This window comes from Capra hircus, chromosome 29 (assembly GCF_001704415.2).
Source record: "Capra hircus breed San Clemente chromosome 29, ASM170441v1, whole genome shotgun sequence".
Taxonomy (NCBI): Eukaryota; Metazoa; Chordata; class Mammalia; order Artiodactyla; family Bovidae; genus Capra; species Capra hircus.
This window is the reverse complement of record NC_030836.1, coordinates 20,000,001-20,020,813: the sequence shown is the minus strand read 5'-3', so window position 1 is coordinate 20,020,813 and position 20,813 is coordinate 20,000,001. Positions and strand designations below refer to the sequence as shown.

The 20,813-nt window shown below is 39.6% G+C and overlaps 1 protein-coding gene across 2 annotated transcripts in view; it reads left to right on the top strand.

Annotated features, from left to right (window-relative positions):
* Nucleotides 476-20,813, top strand: part of LUZP2 (leucine zipper protein 2) — a 535,694-nt gene continuing 515,356 nt past the window's right edge. Inside the window, exon 1 of one of the 2 annotated variants that reach the window (XM_013975878.2) lies at nucleotides 476-716. Coding sequence is in view for 1 of the 2 variants with exons in the window: in XM_018043589.1 (XP_017899078.1) it covers nucleotides 655-716 (62 nt within the window). In the remaining variant the exon portion in view is untranslated. The remainder of the gene's footprint in view (nucleotides 717-20,813) is intronic. The other variant, XM_018043589.1, reaches the window with a different exon arrangement.

Genomic DNA, 20,813 nt, shown 5'->3' with positions numbered 1-20,813 from the left:
GTCCTTCCATTCGCATCCGACGAGTCATTACGCGTTTGTAATTCGAGTTAACATTTTAAACACTCTCTCCCTCCGGAGCACCGTTTTTCCAAACACGCTTTAACCAGGTGAGGGACACTTGCCTGTGACTCTGAGCCTCTGAGAGTCTTCCCCAGTGCATTCTGGCTCACCTCCTCCCGCGGATGCAGGTTCAGTTACTGGCAAACTAGGTTTCTCCCCTGGCCCCCGCCCGGCACCTCCCCATTCTCTGGAGAAGCGGGAATAAAAGACCAGCTCCCGGGGTCCGGGACGTGCAGCCGGGTGAGCGCAGCCCGTTGCCTGAGCGTGCGGGGCCATCGCCGGCACCCCTCCCGCTCCCCGCGCCGCCTGCGGCGCGAGTGACAGCGCGCCCTCCGGGCTCAGGAGCGGCGGCGCCGAACAATCCGGGGCAGGGCTCGCCTCGCTGGTGACATCACTCCCGAAGATACTCCCCGCTCTCAGCGCCTGCCTTCGCGAGGCGGCCGTCCGTTTGTCGGTTTCCTTCCGTCCGCTGCTGGAGAGGGCTCACTGCCGGCCGGGGACAGAGCCGGGCACCGAGGAGGAGCGACGGGACCTGGAGGAGGAAGCGGGGAAGCGGAGGCAGCGAGGAAAGGAGGACCCCGGCAGGTGACAAGCATGAAATTCAGCCCAGCGCACTACTTGCTGCCTCTCTTGCCGGCGCTGGTCCTCGGCACCAGGTGAGTCCGGGAGCGGGAGTGACCCGAGGCGAGGGGCGCTGCTGGCAGGTCACCGGTGGGGGCCAAGGACAGACACCTCGTCCGTTTGCATCTCCCGCTTAAGTTGGGCGGAGGGCAGCGGGGGAGGTCTCTATGATTCAGACTCTGAAATTCTTCTGGGGGAGTGGAACCCCTTTCTAGTTATCCGAGTCCTTAAAGAAATCCTCGTATTCCTGCCAGTGAGGGGACCGAGTGTTCCTTTCAAAGACGCGTTTCCCTCCAGCCAGCCCTAGTAGTAGCCGACAGATAACACGCGGATAGGAGACCACATAAAGAAGGGAATTAGATAGACAAGGAGAGGGTTGTCACCAAGCAGTGTCTCTATACATTGGAGCTGTCTCAATAGCCACAAAGATGACCTCCTCCCCTAAGTGTGTCTGATTTTAAGGCACAGGAAAAAATAACAAATCTTAGGAAATGGATAGCCTGTACAAAAGTTCCTGGACTTGTGAAATAGACTGTTTTAACATCTTGAGTGGGCTGACTGGTCTTGGCTGTCCTGTGAGCAGGTCTAATTAAAGAGCACACAGGCAATTAAAAGTTAGAAGACACTCTCAGAGTGCTGATGCAAGGACCCTAGTCAGAAACAATTAAGTACTGTATTCCATCACTGGCCATAGATGGGACATTAAGCCCAAGCACAGAGGAGCTATTTTTAGTGAAGGTTTAAAATGCAGTGATTGAAAAGAGTTTTGTGACTCCCCACTGTTGATCAAGTCCCAAAGTTGGTGATGGGTTTGTATTCTTCTTCCACGAGGGCAAAACAAAGGTGGACTGTTTCATTGCCCAGGACTGAGCCTTTATTCTGCATGGCCTGAACATCATATTGGCAGCAGTCTCTCTGCCTTGGCCACTATAAAATAAAATGACCCACACAGGATGAGGATCTTTTCAAATCTATGTGAATGGAAACATTATCTGATTATGTGTCTGGTGGATAATAAAGAGAGGAAATAGGATTATATCTAATTCTGAAATTGAGAAGTATAAAGGAAAGTCATTATCTGTGAAAAATCAGGGCAGGGAAATTCTTGATTCCACTTCTAGTGGACACACCCTCTATCAGGCTCTTGTAACCCAACTTTCTTTTGAGTGTGAGGACTGTTGTAGCCCTAAGAGTTGAAGAACTTAGTCTTTGCTTGCAAACAAAGCCCAGGTAACTTTCCTAGGCTAAAATGCAATATAAATCGGATTCTTTATTTTCTTTTAGGGTTGCTCATTACTGGAGTTCACAAAATGCAGATGGTTTTAAAATCACTGCCTCCCAATACTATAATAACTTGTTCCAGTTACAGAGCCCATTTTAATGTTTGTGTCTAGCTCTAAACAATTCAGTGCAAATCATGCATAACAATTATTTTTTAAAGTGTCCTGCCGCTTACTCTGAACTCTTGCGTTACAGTTTAGTAATTACTTGTGGATTCTTCTAGAGAAAGCAAATTCTCCAAGTTTGGGGCACTTGAGTAGGTGCTTGTCAATATTTCAGAAAATTATAAATATTTAAACAATGGAAATTCTGCCCACAATGATTTTTAAGTACAGTGACTCCTTAGTGTTCCAAAAGTACATTTGCTTTTTAAGGACACTATAATTTAAGTGACTCAGAAAACTTATAGTCTCTAGCTTCCAAAGTTTTAATGTTGGTTATATAATCCAAAAACAAAGAGTCATTGGCTTATAAAACTTAATTCTTATAAATAAAATTTTTTTAAATAGTGCATATTTTACAGCAAAAACTGAATGAGTTGTCCCTAGCTTACTTTAGATAGGAAATATCTGCAGTGTTTGTGGTATGTGAAAACTGACCAGTCTTCTTTAAATTTTCCCTCTTGCCCATTCAACAAAAAGAAGACACTGGGCCTAAAAGACTGAAACTTTTCCTAATGGGTGGTATGTCTTTTTATTGTGATTACTCTGTAACAATTAATTTTACTGGATACCCAGATTACTTTGTGAAAATCAGAGAACTTCACAATGAATTTGAAACTATCAATATGTCATCTTGCCAAGAAGAGCTTATATTTCAGTGAGCCTATTCTAGCAGGAGCCTATTCTCTTTGTAATAATTAAGAGTTCTTATAGTCATTCAGTTAATGTGTGGGTTAGAACCTGAGCTGAACAGGTTTGCAAGAATAATTGCATTAGTCAAGATGAGCTTATTGTCCTGCTGAGAAAAAAACTGTTGTAGCTGAGCTGTGGCCACCTGTGATAGTGGATTTTCTAGCCAAAGACGTCTGGCTAACTTAATTTCTTAGTCAGTGGTCCTGTATGTGAAGCCAAAGGCATTTCACTTGCTTCAGTTGTATTGAATGCGTTAACAGAGGGTGGCAGTTGCAAGATTTTCCTATATCTTTTGGGTGTTATCACTTGTCTTTTATTATTAAGTTCTTTTCAAAGTGTTAAAGACATAGATCTGAGACTTTTGATGTATATTTGTTTCAAAATCTCTTTTCTGGGTATAGCTCTTTTATACCGTGCTGTTATCCTTCCAATAGGGCTAAATTCAGTTCTGTTTTAAGGTAAAGGAATGTGTTCACTAAAGCAAATGCTGCAATTAGAGAAGGATGGTTACTATATAATAGTATTCTACCCACAGGGATGAAAACTCTAAAGCAATTCTGCCTTTTAAATATGAATTTTTGAATAGCTTTCTGTTTGTGTTTGTTTCTTATTCCTGTGTTTTCTGTAGCAACTTTAGATGCTGAAGCACAAAAAAATTCATCATTTTCACCATAGTGAACAACATCTATGCCCCTCAGTCAGAGCTACTTAATTTGCCCTGGGTGCGTACATACTAAGTCACTTCAGTTGTGTCCAACTCTTTGTGGCCCTATGCAGTGTAGCCCGCTGGGCTCCTCTGTCCATGGGATTCTTCAGGCAAGAATACTGGAGTGGGTTGCCATGCCCTCTTCCAGGGATCAAACTCATGCTTCTTATGTCTCCTGCATTGGCAGACGGGTTCTTAAACACTAACACCCACCCTGGAAGCCCAGTTTGTCCTGAAAGAAAGCTAAATGTTCACCTTCAACACTGGCCAAGAACTGTTCTCGGTTTTACAGCTAAACCTCATAGATTTAAAAAGAGCTATTTAATTTTCTAGCATATTGTCTCTCCTGTTTATAAAGTACATATACATTTTTTTGAGTTAATGTTATGAATAATGTAGCTAATGCAGAAAGCCATTTAACCTATGCACAAATAAATGTGATCAAAGAAAGCAAACATATCTTCAGAGTAGATTGACTATACTTTTTAAACAGCCTTATTCTGTTAAAGGCAGCCAGCAATTCACTTCAGAAAGAAGCAGTATAGGTAGAGAAAGGAATAGTAGGGTGAAAAAAGTCTTTAGAAGCTCTTGGTGAAAAGGGACCCATGGAGTGCTGGAGAAGGCTCATACTTTAGTCTGCTGAACCTCTTGTTCCTTTCTGCTGTGATTCTGCTCTTAATACCTTTGGTTTTAAATAACTTAATGGGGAAAGAACGTGGCAGGGAGGAGTGAAGGTCTACTGACTTCTGGTGGTTTTCCATCAAGCAAGAACTTTAAGCAGATGGTCGGTTATAGTCCTCCCAACAGGAGTCACCTTAGAGGTGTGTCCAGGGCCCTCTGACCAGCAATCATACCACGTGTTTAATTTGGAATCTATTTTTGGATGGTACTATATATTGAAGATACCCCAGGCTCCTATTTCAGTTCAGTTCAGTTCAGTCACTTAGCCGTGTCCAACTCTTTGCGACCCCACGAATTGCAGCACGCCAGGCCTCCCTATCCATCACCAACTCCCAGAGTTCACCCAAACTCATGTGCATCACGTTGGTGATGCCATCCAGCCATCTCATCCTCTGTCGTCCCCTTCTCCTCCTGCACCCAATCCCTCCCAGCATCAGAGTCATTTCCAATGAGTCAACCCTTCGCATGAGGTGGCCAAAGTACTGGAGTTTCAGCTTTAGCATCAGTCCTTCCAAAGAACACGCAGGACTGATCTCCTTTAGAATGGACTGGTTGGATCTCCTTGCAGTCTCCTATTTGCTCCACCCTTAATCTAACTGAGTTGATGGATAGGATAAAGGAAAGATGAATTATAGTAATAAACCAATAAGCACCAAAATATTTTATTTTTAAACAAAATAAATTTGATATTGGTAGGAGTCTTATTGATCTGTGGAAGTATATTTTTTTTGTACCAAGCCCTGAACACGAGTCTTACCCTCTACACACCTTTATATGACCCAGCATAAATGTTTTGGTAAGAATTGCTCCATTCTGTATAACTGTATTAGAGAAATGAATTTTCTAGGCTAAGAAGATATTAACAAATTTTTTTTGACTTTTTAAATTCCTTTTGTGCATCTTAATTGCCTGTTTCCAATAGCGGTTTTTTTTTTTTAAATGACTTATTTGGGGACTATCTTTGTGCATTAAATTTTTCTTTACAACCAGTGAAAGAGACTTCTCAAATTGAATTGACAGTACAATTGTCCCAGACCAAACTCTAGGTAATTGAAAGGGAGAACTTGATCTACCCACCAGGAAGCAAAAATCACTGCAACCACTGGCGGGGCTATATGGATGTAATGAAATTATGCTTTCTCATGTATGTTATAAGAGTGTTTGTGTGTGATTGGGTGCACGGGTGCCTATATTTGACTGACTTCTAGAAGAAAATCTTTTTTAATAAATAGTGCTAAATCACTTAAGTAACCTGCTTCAGCAGATAATGTTTAATATTAGACTTTATTCTCTAGAAAACCCCAAAACAATCAATTTGACCTTATCTTCATATCTTAACATACAGAAATCTTTTCATTACCATACATCAAAAGTGCAAGTTAGTTGTTACAAGGCATCAAGGCAATTAAGTAATATATTAGTTACAAATGCCTATACCTAAAATCTAGTTATGTTCAGAAATACTTATAAATAAAGTTCTATAAATATTAACAATATTTTAAACTAAGTTTTAAGTGTGAACAGAGGAAAGAGCAACTAATGCCAATTAAGCAGTATTAGAAGTAACTTTTGCTGAGGATAATGAAAAAGTATTTTGTAATCAATGTTAATAGCTGTGAAAAGAAGGAAAGCAAAGAGCAAAGGAGAAAAGAAAAAATATACCCATTTGAATGCAGAGTTCCAAAGAATAGCAAGGAGAGATAAGAAAGCCTTCCTCAGCTATCATAAGGAAGAAATAGAGGAAAACAATAGAATGGGAAAGACTAGAGATCTCTTCAAGAAAATTAGAGATACCAAGGGAACATTTCATGGAAAGATGGGCTCAATAAAAGACAGAAATGGTATGGACCTAACAGAAGCAGAAGATATTAAGAGGTGGCAAAAATACACAGAAGAATTGTACAAAAAATATCTTCACAACCCAGATAATCGCGATGGTGTGATCACTCACCTAGAGCCAGACATCCTGGAATATGAAGTCAAGAGGGCCTTATGAAGCATCACTATGAACAAAGCTAGTGGAGGTGAGGGAATTCCAGTTGAGCTATTTCAAATCCTGAAAGATGATGCTGTGAAAGTGCTGCACAACAATATGCCAGCAAATTTGGAAAACTCAGCAGTGGCCACAGGACTGGAAAAGGTCTGTTTTCATTCCAATCCCAAAGAAAAGCAATGCCAAAGAATGCTCCAACTACCAAAAAATTGTACTCATCTCACACGCTAGTAAAGTAATGCTCAAAATTCTCCAAGCCAGGCTTCAGCAATACATGAACTGTGAAATTCCAGATGTTCAAGCTGGTTTTAGAAAAGGCAGAGGAAGCAGAGATCAAATTGCCAACATCTGCTGAATCATCAAAAAAGCAAGAGAGTTCCAGAAAAACATCTATTTCTGCTCTATTGACTATCTCAAAGTCTTTGACTGTATGGATCACAATAAACTATGGAAAATTCTGAAAGAGATGGGAATGCTAGACCACCTGACCTGCCTCTTGATAAATCTGAATAGCAAGTCAGGAAGCAGCAGTTAGAACTGGACATGGAGCAACAGACTGGTTCCAAATAGGAAAAGGAGCACGTCAAGGCTGTATATTGTCACCTTGCTTACTTAACTTACATGCAGAGTACATCATGAGAAATGCTGGGCTGGATGAAGCACAGGCCGGAATCAAGACTAGGTGAGAAATGACAATAACCTCAGATATGCAAATGACACCACCCTTATGACAGAAAGTGAAGAGGAACTATAGAGCTTCTTGATGAAAGTGAAAGAGGAGAGTGAAAAAGTTGGCCTAATGCTCAACATTCAGAAAACTAAGATCATGGCATCCAATCCCATCACTTCATGGCCTAAAGAAGGGGAAAGAGTGGAAACAGTGGCTGACTTTTTTTCTGGGCTCCAAAATCACTGTAGATAGTGACTGCAGCCATGAAACTAAAAGATGCTTACTCCTTGGAAAGAAAGTTATGACCAACCTAGACAAAATATTCTAAAGCAGTGACATTACTTTGCCAACAAAGGTCCGTCTAGTTAAGGTTATAGTTTTTCCGATAGTCATGTATGGATGCAAGAGTTGGACTATAAAGAAAGCTGAGCGCAGAAGAATCGATGCATTTGAACTGTGGTGTTGGAGAAGACTCTTGAGAGTCCCTTGGACTGCAAAGAGATCCAACCAGTCCATCCTAAAGGAGATTAGTCCTGGGTGTTCATTGGAAGGACTGATGTTGAAGCTGAAACTCCGATACTTTGGCCACCTGATGCAGAGAGCTGACTCATTTGAAAAGACCCTTATGTTGGGAAAGATTGAAGGCGGGAGGAGAAGGGGTCGGCAGAGGATGAGATAGTTGGGTGGCATCACCAACTCGATGGACGTGAATTTTTGTAAACTTCGGAAGTTGGTGATGTATAGGGAGGCCTGGTGTACTGCAGTTCATGGAGTCGCAAAGAGTTGGACACGACTGAGCGACTGAACTGAACTGAACTGAATAGACTTTAATATTGCTCAACATTTGCTAGTTGTGTGATGTTAGATGAATTTCTTATCCTCTTTGTCCAGTTTCCTCATGTAGAAAATAGGACTACTCATAGAAACTACCTGAGAGGGCTATGGTAAAGACTGAGTACACCTGAAAAAAAGAGTTTACCATATTTCCTGGAACATAAAAGTGCTTAACAGAGATTAGCCCATGCAGCTAGTACTATATGGTTAATATTTTCATGAAATTTTTGTATCTGTGATTTATCTGGACAAAGCAGAATAAATGAAAACTTGGCTGCAAATCAGTTGGAAGACACAAAATTCACTAGAGTGACAGTCATCATGAAAAAGAAAGAAAAATTTTCCAAAAAAGAGGGGAAGCAAGGGAAATAATGAGGATTACCTGGTAACTCTCCTGGCTCTTTAAAATGTGTTTCGATGGCCAAGTACTGTGGACTTTTGTGAACGCCATGAAAAATTGTGACATTTACTTTTACCATATAGAATATGATTGAGCACAAAAGTACATACTTAGATATTTAACTTATATAGTTACAAGTAAATTAAATTGCATTTAAAGTGCGTAAATTTTTAAATCAAAACCGTGAGCATAAGCATCAATGAATTAAAAAAGGGTGTGTTCAAGCTGCATAGGCAAGATTGATATAAAAGTTTCTGCAACTTTATTTTCTACTTGTTAATCAATTTCATCATGCATCAACAAGCTCTATAAAGTACAGACATTTAGGAAAATTACAGAAAGAAAATGTAGATTTTTTTTCTACTATTGACAACAATTTGAGAACTGCTAATACAGAAAAAGCTTAACTACTACATGTCTTAAGAAACATCACATAAAAGGGACTTTATACTAAATCAGATTTCAAAACAGCTCTAGAGATCGTGTGCTCTCAACTAGCGTGCATATATTTTATCATAAACTCTTCATAGTTGTACTATGGAATTCTGATCATTAAATGAAAACAATGTATGTATTTCTGCCATAGATTACTCTGTGTGCATGCATATGTGTCTGTGTGTGTCAGTTGAGTGGATCATAGAACAGGGTATAATTTGGGGCTAAGGGTAAAGAAAAGGTGTAGATCATGTTAAATCTGCATCAGAAAAGGGCATGTGTTTACTGGGACATTTAGAAATGTCGCTTCATGTTTATAAGATGCAAAAAAACAAAATATCAAAAGTATACCATTTTTTTCAGACACAAGCTAAAGTTCAACCAAATAAACGCTGTGCTCTGAAAATGCTTTCATAAACACTAGGAGACATCGTTATACTATAGGTAGTGATTGCATTGCAATTATGTCTGACTTGTTTGGTGCTGCTTTCAAGTGTTTTAATCTCTTTGAGTGTACTTTAAAGAGTCTGTTATCGGGAAGCATGCTGTGAATGTAAGGTTGTGTTCTCATCCAAAGCCCGTCATAGTAGAGGTGAGAAAACCAAGGTCCAGGATGACTGAGACCAGAGGAAACCAAAACAAGAACCCAGGACTTTCTGCAGGGCTTCTCTCTTCTATTATATGACCACTCTCCACATCATCTCTTCTGTAAGTAAGCCACATTGGTATAATTGCTGCCTACCTTATATCCAGAACTATTCTCGTTATTATAGAGTATAAAGTAATTTAAGTTCTCTGACCACATAGAATCATGATAGAACAACAGGCTACATTCAAAGGGAATTACAGTAATGAGTTGGACACCATTTGTTCACCTGCATTCAGCTGTTTTTTTGAAGAATGAGTTGGCTTTAAAAAGATCCCAGGTCATTTTCAAAACCGCATTACAAAAGAGTTTTCACATGTGTACACAGTTTACCTTATAAGAGATACACCAATAATGGTTCCCCTTGGCTTTTGACTTCTATTGTAAGGTAATACTTTTGGTACCTTTGGAATCTTCTCTTTGAAACTCCTTTCTTTAAGTGTATTTCTTAGGAGATTTGCTTACATATTTATTTCCTATTAAACCTATACTGCAACTGTGTGGTATTGTTCGATGAGTAGCGTACTGAACTGTCTTAGTTCCTAAATATGTTCATATCTAGCTTTAATTTATGGTGACGTTACATTTTGTTTGGTTTCCATATCTCTATACTTTCATCATAGCCTATCAACAATTTATAGTGAGTAAAATTTTTTAGGGTGAAGTGGTAATAGATTTTATTCTACACAGGCATATCATTAACTTGCTTCCTTTGGATATATTTCTTAACTATTCTGAGACTTAACTTTCTCATCTATAAAATGGGAAATAATAATGTCCAACATTTAATGCCATTAGGATTTAAGAAAGGATATTTAAGTTCTATTTCAGTGCATACACATTGCTATACTTTTGGTCCTTCAAGAAATCCTAAAACATGTTAGCCATTACTGTGTGTAGAAATTAAAATTTAGTGTAGTGTGTTGATTTTTATATTAGATACCTCAAGGGGTCAAAATTTAATATTTTTATTAAAAATCAAAGTATATCGTTCCTCTAAGTGAATTTCAAAGTTCTTGACTGACACAGCCAAAATAATAAACTCATAGTTTATTCCTGATATGATTTTTCTAGGGGTAGGGTCTGGAGGAAATTGAACTCGGTGAAAATACTCCTTAGGAGAACATGGAACAAAAAGCATGCAATGACCTGTGCCTTCTAAAGTAGTGATTTCAGCTGAGCTAAGGTATTGACAAAGACTAATGCAGATTCCAGGCCAACCTTTATCTCATGTCCCTATAGATGATGTGACTTTCTGTGACTTGCTCTTGTTTATCATCAAAAGAGTTTCTAGTTGCACATCCTTCAGACTCTGTTCAACACACAACTCTGAGCTTCTAAAAACACTTACCTAGTGAGAGTTTGAGGTTAATGAGGTAGAGATTACAGAAAGTGTTTGTGGGATCCTATGTGTTAAATCCAAAGAACATAGAATAATAGACAGACTTTGAGTCAGCCATACTAGCTACATGAGGTTAGAAATGTCAATTAACATCCCCTTGGGCTTCCCTTGTGGCTCAGATGGTAAAGAATCTGCCTGCAGTGCAGGAGACCCTGGGTCGGGAAGATCCCTTGGAGAAGAGCATGGCTACCCATTCCAGTATTCTTGTCTGGAGAATTCCACGGACAGAGGAACCTGGCAGGCTGCAGTCCATGCAATTGCAGAGAGTCAGACACGACTGAATGACTAACACAGCCACATTTTTCTCATCAATGAAGAGGCGATAACATTGCCTTTCTCATAGATTTGTCAAGAGGATCAAATAAACTAATGTACATAAAAAGTAATGTCTAGCACAGAGAAATACAACTCAATATATTACCAATCTTACATCATTTTATTGAAAGGGTCAGAGAGATTTTACCCTAACAGAATGTACTTGCATGTCAGAAAGAGCAGTCTTTAATAAAAACTTTTACTTGGTGTAGGCAAGACAAAAGTTTTGTTGCTCAGTCATTAAATCATGTCTGACTTTTTGTGAACCCGTGGACTGTAGCACACCAGGTTTCTCTGTCCTTCATTATTTTGCAGAGTTTGATCAAACTCAACATCCATTGTGTCGATGATGTCATCCTACCATCTCAAAAGTGTTGGTGAACAGATTTTGGAACTCAGCCGTGTCCTCCCTTATTATAGATGAAAACAAGCAAACAAACAAATACACCTGAATGGAGAATGCATTTCTCCAGCTCATGTGGGTGATTTGAGGCCACTGTGAAAGTCAATTCTAAATCACCCTAATCAGTGCAGTTAGGAACACTGATTTAAACATGTACAACACCCTAAAGAAAAATAGCATGGAAAACGAGTATGATGATCTACCTTCTATTCTGAATTTGACTGCTCCAAACTGTGTTGTTAATAATGTTGCTAATCTAGTTAAATGTTAAATATAGTTATTGAAATTATATTACCATATCACACAAATGCCTTTAAAGAAGGTTCATTTATTTCACACCAGTCAGAATGGCTGCGATCCAAAAGTCTACAAGCAATAAATGCTGGGGAGGATGTGGAGAAAAGGGAACCTTCTTACACTGTTGGTGGGAATGCAAACTAGTACAGCCACTATGGAGAACAGTGTGGAGATTGCTTAAAAAATTGCAAATAGAACTGCCTTATGACCCAGCAATCCCACTGCTGGGCATACACACCAAGGAAACCAGAACTGAAAGAGACACATGTACCCCAATGTTCATTGCAACACTGTTTATAATAGCCAGGTCATGGAAACAACCTAGATGTCCATCAGCAGATGAATGGATAAGAAAGCTGTGGTACATGTACACAATGGTACTCAGCCATTAAAAAGAATGCATTTGAATCAGTTCTAATGAGGTGGATGAAACTGGAGCCGATTATGCAGTGAAGTAAGCCAGAAAGAAAAACACCAATACAGTATACTGACACATATATACGGAATTTAGAAAGATGGTAATGATGACCCTGTATGTGAGACAGCAAAAGAGACACAGATGTATAGAATGGACTTTTTGGACTCTGAGGGAGAGGGAGAGGGTGGGATGATTTGGGAGAATGGCGTTGAAACATGTATACTATCGTGTAAGAAACAAAGTGCCAGTCTATGTTCGATACAGGATACAGGACGCTTGGGGCTGGTGCATGGGGATGATCCAGAGTGATGATATGGGGTGGGAGGTGGGAGGGGGATTCAGGATTGGGAGCTTGTATACACCCGTGGTGGACTCATGTCAATGTATGGCAAAACCAATACAGTATTGTAAAAGTAAAGTAAAGTACAAAATAATAATAAAATTTAAAAAAAAAAGATGGCAGGATCAAAAGATATATCTTAAAGTAGGGCAGCATAAATACAAATAAGCCTTTGGACAAGTTGAGGATTCTCAGTTTTAAAATTAAGCAGTCTCACAGTGGGGTACGGTTAGTCTTGATCTGGTGGAGAAGAGCTGGCACGGCAAAAGGAAATGAGAAACCTAATACACTAGGGCACTTTGAATGTTGTGTGCATGAGCAGAGATGGTAGGAGTAGAGAAGAAAGTCTGTAATCATGAGCTTTCCTCTCTTTTTTTTTGCTTTCTGTCATTTTCTTTTTAACTTTGTCTTTTCTTATGCTAGCAGTCATTCAGTGCAGGTCTTTGCAGTAAATTAAGTCCTTAGACAGGAAAGGTGGGGCTGGGAAGTAGAGGGGGGATCCTTTGAATTATAAAGGAAATAAGGAAATGCATGAAAAATTGAAGTGGCATGTTGGCAAGAAGCAGATATGGTTGAGTAAGCTTTATAACGTTGAGAACATCTTCAGAGGCCACAAAGTGAGATGTGAGCTCATTCTACAAAGAAAATTTCATATAAAAATGGAGGCAGATATTTTTTTTCTGACACTACAATTTAGAAAACTATTGAATGCCTTATCTATGTCTTTATTTCTTTTGGTATTGTATACAACATTTGAATCACAGATTCAGCCAGTAATGTTGAGGACTAATCATTGCCCTGCAATGTGCCAGATGCTTACTCTCTGTCACTCAGCCCTTACATTCTTGTAACGCATTATACCTGTCCCTGTTTTATCACTACAGAGGAGGAGTTTTGGGCAACTTAGTCCATATTTTCCTAGATCTTAGCTCATCATTTCTGAGAATCATTTTATGAATGAAACTGTAGCAATACCCATAACGTCTAATCTCTGTATAAATTCACACTGAAGAAAAAAATAACTTAAAACTAAGAATTGCTGAAACTAAACTGCGCTGGCAAGTAGCTGCACGTTTGTGTGACGTGGGACAGGCTACACTGAAAACATTCTTAAAGGAGCCAAAGAAATTCATTAGTTTTAAACTCGATAAATTGGAACCGTCATTATAAGTACACAATTTGCAAGTTAATTTCAGTACTTCTATGTAGAAAACATGTGTGTGTCAGACCAATATTTCTCGAAGTACACTCCTCAGTATACCTAAGTCAGGATCCCTGGGGACACATTAAAAAGTCTACTTCCTTGTTCCTACTGCAGACAGATTAGATTTTCTGAGGAAAGGGCTGAGGAATTTTCATTTGAATGTGGAATTTGGATGCTTTCTATACACAGGAAAGTTTAAAAACCAATATTTGAAACTGTAGCATCTACAGCACTGATATCTTGCACGTTTGCTTAACGTGGACATTGCAGCTGAAGTCAGAAAGATGGAAAGACAGTGCTGCTTTGACAGAAATCACACCTATTTTCACATGGAGGTAAATAAATTTAGTAGATGAGTATCTTGTCACATACCAGGCTGCATTTATCAGTCAAGTTTACATGAAAATAATTCTCTGCCTCCTGTGCTTTTCTACAGAGGACTGAGAAAATCCTCAAATAAACTGAATGATATAAAACTATAAGACATGGATTTATCAAGGGGTAACTCTATATAGAAAGTACTTGACAGTGAGGTGAAATCTTGTAGATAACACTGAAAAGAATGAAAACTTAACATCCTTCTTCACGTTCATCAGTTCATTGTATATGATAAAGAGGCGATGAAAACTAAGAGCTGCACTTGAGGCTATATAAATGCCTGTTGTTCTTCTACTTGGGGCAGGAAATTTGAGTTTTTAGACCAAGTAGGAATAACATTTAGCCTTGTAGAAATGAAACTGTTGATCGCCCTCACCTTCATTAGCAGCAGTTGGTTTTGACTGATGTGGAAAATCAAATTGATTCAATTAATTTTATATATTAAATAGAATATGCAACGGTGTCATCCATACTGTCTTAGTTCTCATCTTCTCTGTAGTATTAGTTCTGGAATAAGAAAGAAATTGAAAGATGATTTGATAATAGTTAAGAGCTAACAGGTAATATCTTAAACCAGGTTAATCCTCACAGAAGATTTACTTGTGAGGTGGTTGCTATTGTTGGTTCCCTTTCATATCTGTGGAAACTAAGGCAACGCAGGGATTAGACTACTAGTCCTCGGCTATAAAGTGGTAAGTGAAAGTGAAAAGTGAAGATGTTAGTCGCTCCCTCCTGTTCCTCTGTGGCTCAGATGGTAAAACATCTGCCTACAGCGCAGGAAACCTGAGTTCCATCCCTGGGTCAGGAAGATCCCCTGAAGAAATAAATGGCAACCTACTCCAGTATTCTTGCCTGGAGAATTCCATGGACAGAGGAGCCTGGAGGGCTGTAGTCCATGGGGTTCACAGAGTCGGGCACGGCTGAGTGACTAACGCTTCCCACTTCTGTCCGACTCTGCAACCTCATGGACTATAGCCCGCTAGGCTCCCAGGGGCTGTTGTGCTTAGTCGCTCAGCCCTGTCTGACTCTGTGACCCCGTGGGCTATAGCCTGCCAGGCTTCTCTGTCTATGGGGATTCTTCTGCTTTGCAAGTGGATTCTTTAGCAGCTGAGCTACCAGGGAAGCCCCAGGCTCCCAGGTGAAGTGAAATGAAAGTCGCTCAGTCATGACCGACTCTTTGCAACCCCATGGACTATACAGTCAGTTCATGGAATTCTCCAGGCCAGAATACTGGAGTGGGTAGCCTTTCCCTTCCTCAGGGGATCTTCCCAAACCAGGGATCAAACTCAGGTCTCCCACATGGTGGGTGGATTCTTTACCAGCTGAGCTACAAGGGAAGCCCTAGGCTCCTAGGTAGTGGAGCCTAAAGTCAAACACCAACTAGCCCTTTAGCCCATCACTGTGCTGTAGCGCCTCCTAGTGTGTAACGTACAACACTGGAATGACCCTACAATAGCTTGTGTTCTGATTCACACATTGAGAAGTTATAAATATGTGACTCCTTCTCACGCTCCGTCTAAGCTCACAACTAAATATGACAAAAGATCCTTTCTTTATAGTTCTTACAAAAAATAATGTTCATTTTATTTTGTTTTTATTGTGAAAGAAAATCATGTATTTGTATAATACTGTGTTTGTTTGTGGATGTCGTTTTTCAGAGTCACACCAGCGACTTGTAGTGTCCTACTGTTTGGCTCCAGATGGCTTCCAGGCTTCGACTGTGGAGTTTAGAAACGTATGGTGGGAATCACACTGACGGGCCCTAACCGGAGCTTAGCCCTTTCTACCTGTGTGATCCTGGGGAAGTTGTCTTACTGCCTGGAGTCATAATTTAATTTTTAAAATTATAATAGTAGTTAAAGGTTATTGTTAGATTTCTATGTATAGGAACTGTACTATACATTTCTTTAGGATTACTATAATTCATGCTCTTTTGTACTTCATAAAAGTACTTTATAGATTAGGACATTGAGGATTAGAGAAGTTAATATATCTAAAATCACAAAATTACCAAGGTAGAGGTGAAATTTGAGCCAGTGATTTAATAGGCATAGCTTCAAAGTCTGGGTCTTATACAGTGAACATTAACACTAAAATCTATGATGTCAGGCATTTGGAAGGTAGTTCAGAAACAAAGGAGCTGCTGAGAATCATATGAGACTAGAGTATGTATCCACATACATGCAGTGTGGATTCATGAGCCAAGGTGCACACGAACCTTCTCAATATCCCCGTGTCGTGAATAGTGCCATTTTTTTTTCTTTTACAGATGTTGAAAACAGACTCATTGTTTGAACTCAGTCTATCTTAAATAATAAACAGTGCTGCAGTTTTACTGGAACTGCACTTCCACTGATAGGCAGAAGATGGCACTGCGAAGTGTGAAGTATAGTACAGTTATCTCTGTTCTAGATTTAACCCACTTGGACTGACACATCCGAAAATTGATGTCTAAAATAATTCGGCTTCATTTCATGCCAAAATAATTACCAAAGAGATATATGTATGTATACTCATGCACATATACTTTATAGTCTATATCATATATATACGTATGCATGTTATTTAACAGTTTTGGAGGGGGAACTTATCCTTGAAAATATACTTTGTAAATCAAACAAAGCTTGATCCCATTCATCACTACAGTGATTCCTACATGTCTTGTCCCTCCTAAGTGGAATTGGACCTGAAATTTTAATAATGTACCCATTTCCCCTATGCGCCCTTACTTAAAAGAATCTGAAAGGACAGACTTGTCGGGAAGAAGACATTACGTAAGGGAGACAAGCATGTCTGACATTTTTATAGTGCTTATATTTGAATTTTTATACATGCTCATATCTTTTCACATTATCCTGTGTAGCAATTAGTAATGACTCCTTTTTATAGATGAAGAGACTGTTAGTAATGTCAGGTAGGTGGCCCAGAGCCAGAGTTGAGTTTCACTTTCCCAACACCAACCTTACCTCGGGATCTAGAAAGCTGGAGTGTACAGGAGGGAGAGTGGCTTTGTTTTGGTCTGCTTTGGCTCCTGTAACAGAATAGCATAGATTGGATGACTCAAGCCACAAACATTTCCTCCTCACAGTTCTAGAGTCTGAGAAGCCAAAAATTAATATGCTGACATATTCAGTGTCTAATGAAAGCACTTTTCTTGGTCTGCGGACTGTGGTCTTCTCTTTGTACCCCTCCATGGTGGGTTAGGCAGGAATCACCGTCTTGTGTGTCTGCTTATAAGAGCACAGTGGACTCTACCCTCATGATATAATTACTTCCCAAAGGCCCTAACTCTTAATTCCGTCTCTGTGAGGATTAGGGCTTCAACATATGAATTTTGGAGGAGCACAGACATGCATCTGTAACACAGCTATTGAAAGATGAAGCAAATGCCATTAGCCTGGTAGTGTTAAAGGAGGTGGCCTATATGCAATATTTGACATCTTTGGTCATGCATGATTTTGGCCCTGTATTAATTGTGTACATTTTATAAGTCAATGTGAGTACCTACCTCTTTAGTCAGTTAAGATTCAATTTCTTGGTATGTAACAGAAAATTCCAAGTAATAGTGGCTTAAGCAAAATAGAAGTTCATCTTCCTGTCATCTGGGATATACTTCGAGGAGGAAAAGCAGGGCTGGTTGATTCTCATGGACCTGGCATATGCTTACCTTCATCAGCTCATACCCCCATCAAAGATATATATAATGTTTTGTGACTGTTGATATAAAGATGATATATTAATACTGTATATACGTAAGCCTAAAAGTTCACTTATTTTTTTTTTATTTTAAAAGAATTTTAAAATGTTTATGGGCCCCCAAAAGTGTCATGAAAGCACTGTGCCTAATGAGCCTAATGGACCTGTTGGCCCTGTCAGCGGGACACAGGCTTCTTCCAGCTCTCTGCTCTGTGAGCCTGGCCTTTATGATCCAAGAGCGCTCAGGTCATCCTTTTAAACAGCAGCATGGGATAGGGACACACCATTCTCCTTTTCCAAATATTTTGCTAGCCGTAGTAGAATAGTAGAATAGTTATGCTTCCCTGGAGTCTCAGATTGCAGGAGACCCGGGTTTGATCCCTGGGTCAAGAAGATTCCCCTGGAGAAGGGGATTGCAACCCACTCCAGCAGTCTTGCTTGGAGAATTCCATGGACAGAGGGGCCTGGTGGGCTACAGTCCATGGGGTTGCAAAGAGTTGGACACGACTAAGCAACCAACACTCACCACCCAGTTAAAAGGTAGGCTGAGACTTTCAGTCCCTTTGCTTCAGTGATATATTCAGGGGTAAATCAGTTTTTTCTTAAGAGGAGACAAATGGAAAATGAATATTGGAAGCTCTGTTATATTCACTTTGTCTTCTTTCCTGTTTGCTTCTCAAATTCTCTACTAGGTAAATGGTTCCCATTACTCTAAAATGTTTTCCTATTTTGAGCATAAAAGAGTAGAAGATGGGTATCTCTCACTAGAAATTAAAATCAAAGCAAAACAGATAATGGTAAATTTTCTCTTTTGGTTTATAGGTAAGGTAAAAACTTACATCACTGGAATTTTGGCTAAGAGATGGGAACCAAACTTGGGAATAATTTGAACTTAAAAATAGAGGTATTTATAATTAATTATTTTATGTGACTCCTAAATATTTACTAACAATAAAGTAATGTCAGTAAGTGGTCCAGCCTTAAACTTAGTGCATCTGTTCTGAAGGTGACCACTTTAACGGCAAGGTTCACATGTATTTTATGGCTTCATATTGTGCTTTACATGTAAAAATACTCAAATATGTGCTTGACTCTTTGCCTTGTTTTTCCTTGTGCTTTTTTTTTTGTGGATGGAAAGAATGATATAGATGATTTTAAAATTTTAAAGTCAGTGATGCTATCTTTTTTTAGGAAATTGTGCTTTACCTCCAAACCATGTTGTGAACATATTCAACTACCATCCACATTTATTTATGTTGGTATCTTAAGTTATCAGAGGCTACCATTTTTTTCAAAGTCTCCACCTTGTAAGGAACTTTTCCTTAGGGAAAAGAAAAAGAGGGTTGAAAGTAAATTTTTGTACAGTTTTTTGTAATGGCAAGAGGAATATGGCAACAGAGTGATTGAAATAGTGGATCATGGATACTAAGCTGAGTAGGGAAAGAGGTTAAGCCAAGATGGTATTGGAAGCAAAGGAAGAGGTAATGGGGCTAGATGTTTCCACAGGGTTACTGAACCATGTTATGGTAGGCACAGGCTGAAAAACCAAATTGTGATGTCAGCCAAATATAAGTAGTATTAATATTAAGAACCTTCCTTGAATCAACATTTCAGATCTCAGTGGGTCTTCTCTGTTGCAGCTCTTACTTTTATGAATGTATAAACTAAGATTCCCAGATACCAAATGACTTATCAAAAGGGCTACAACTATTTAATGGTACAGTAAGGACAAAGGGGGATAAAGCTAATGTTTTATTGCCAATATAGCACATTGCACTCATCTCACATGCTAGTAAAGTAATGCTCAAAATTCTCCAAGCCAGGCTTCAGCAATACATGAACCATGAACTTCCAGATGTTCAAGCTGGTTTTAGAAAAGGCAGAGGAACCAGAGATCAAATTGCCAACATCCGCTGGATCATGGAAAAAGCAAGAGAGTTCCAAAAAAACACATCTATTTCTGCTTTATTGACTATGCCAAAGCCTTTGACTGTGTGGATCACAAAAAAAAACTGGAAAATTCTGAAAGAGATGGGAATACCAGATCACCTGACCTGCCTCTTGAGAAACCTATATGCAGGTGAGGAAGCAACAGTTAGAACTGGACATGGACCAACAGACTGGTTCCAAATAGGAAAAGGAGTATGTCAAGGCTATATATTGTCACCCTGATTATTTAACTTCTCTGCAGAGTACATCATGAGAAACGCTGGGCTGGAAGAAACACAAGCTGGAATCAAGATTGCCAGGAGAAATATCAATAACCTCAGATATGCAGATGACACTACCCTTATGGCAGAAAGTGAAGAGGAACTAAAGAACCTCTTGATAAAAGTGAAAGTAGAGAGTGAAAAAGTTGGCTTAAAGCTTAACATTCAGAAAACAAAGATCATGGCATCTGGTCCCATCACTTCATGGGAAATAGATGGGGAAGCAGTGGAAACAGTGTCAGACTGTTTTTTTGGACTCCAAAATCACTGCAGATGATGACTGCAGCCATGAAATTAAAAGACACTTACTCCTTGGAAGGAAGGCTATGACCAAACTAGATAGCATATTCAAAAGCAGAGACATTACTTTGCCAACAACGGTCCGTCTAGTCAAGGCTATGGTTTTTCCTGTGGTTATGTGTGGATGTGAAAGTTGGACTGTGAAGAAAGCTGAGTGCCAAAGAATTGATGCTTTTGAACTGTGGTGTTGGAGAAGACTCTTGAGAGTCCCTTGGACTGCAAGGACATCCAACCAGTCCATTCTGAAGGACATCAGTCCTTTGTGTTCTTTGAAAGGAGTGATGCTAAAGCTGAAACTCCAGTACTTTGGCCACGTCATGCGAAGAGTTGACTCATTGGAAAAGACTCTGATGCTGGGAGGGATTGGGGGCAGGAGGAGAAGGGGACGAATGAGGATGAGATGGCTGGATGGCATCACCGACTCGATGGACGTGAGTCTGAGTGAACTCCGGGAGTTGGTGATGGACAGGGAGGCCTGGCGTGCTGTAATTCATGGGGTCGCAAAGAGTCGGACACGACTGAGCAACTGAACTGAACTGAACTGAACTGGAAGCATCTATACAAGAAAGAAATGTTGCGTAGAAGAGCCAATTATGACTTCATGTTGAATCTGTTACTTTAAACTTTGCTTCCTGTTGTTTTTGTTCACTAAAAAGATACTGGTTATAT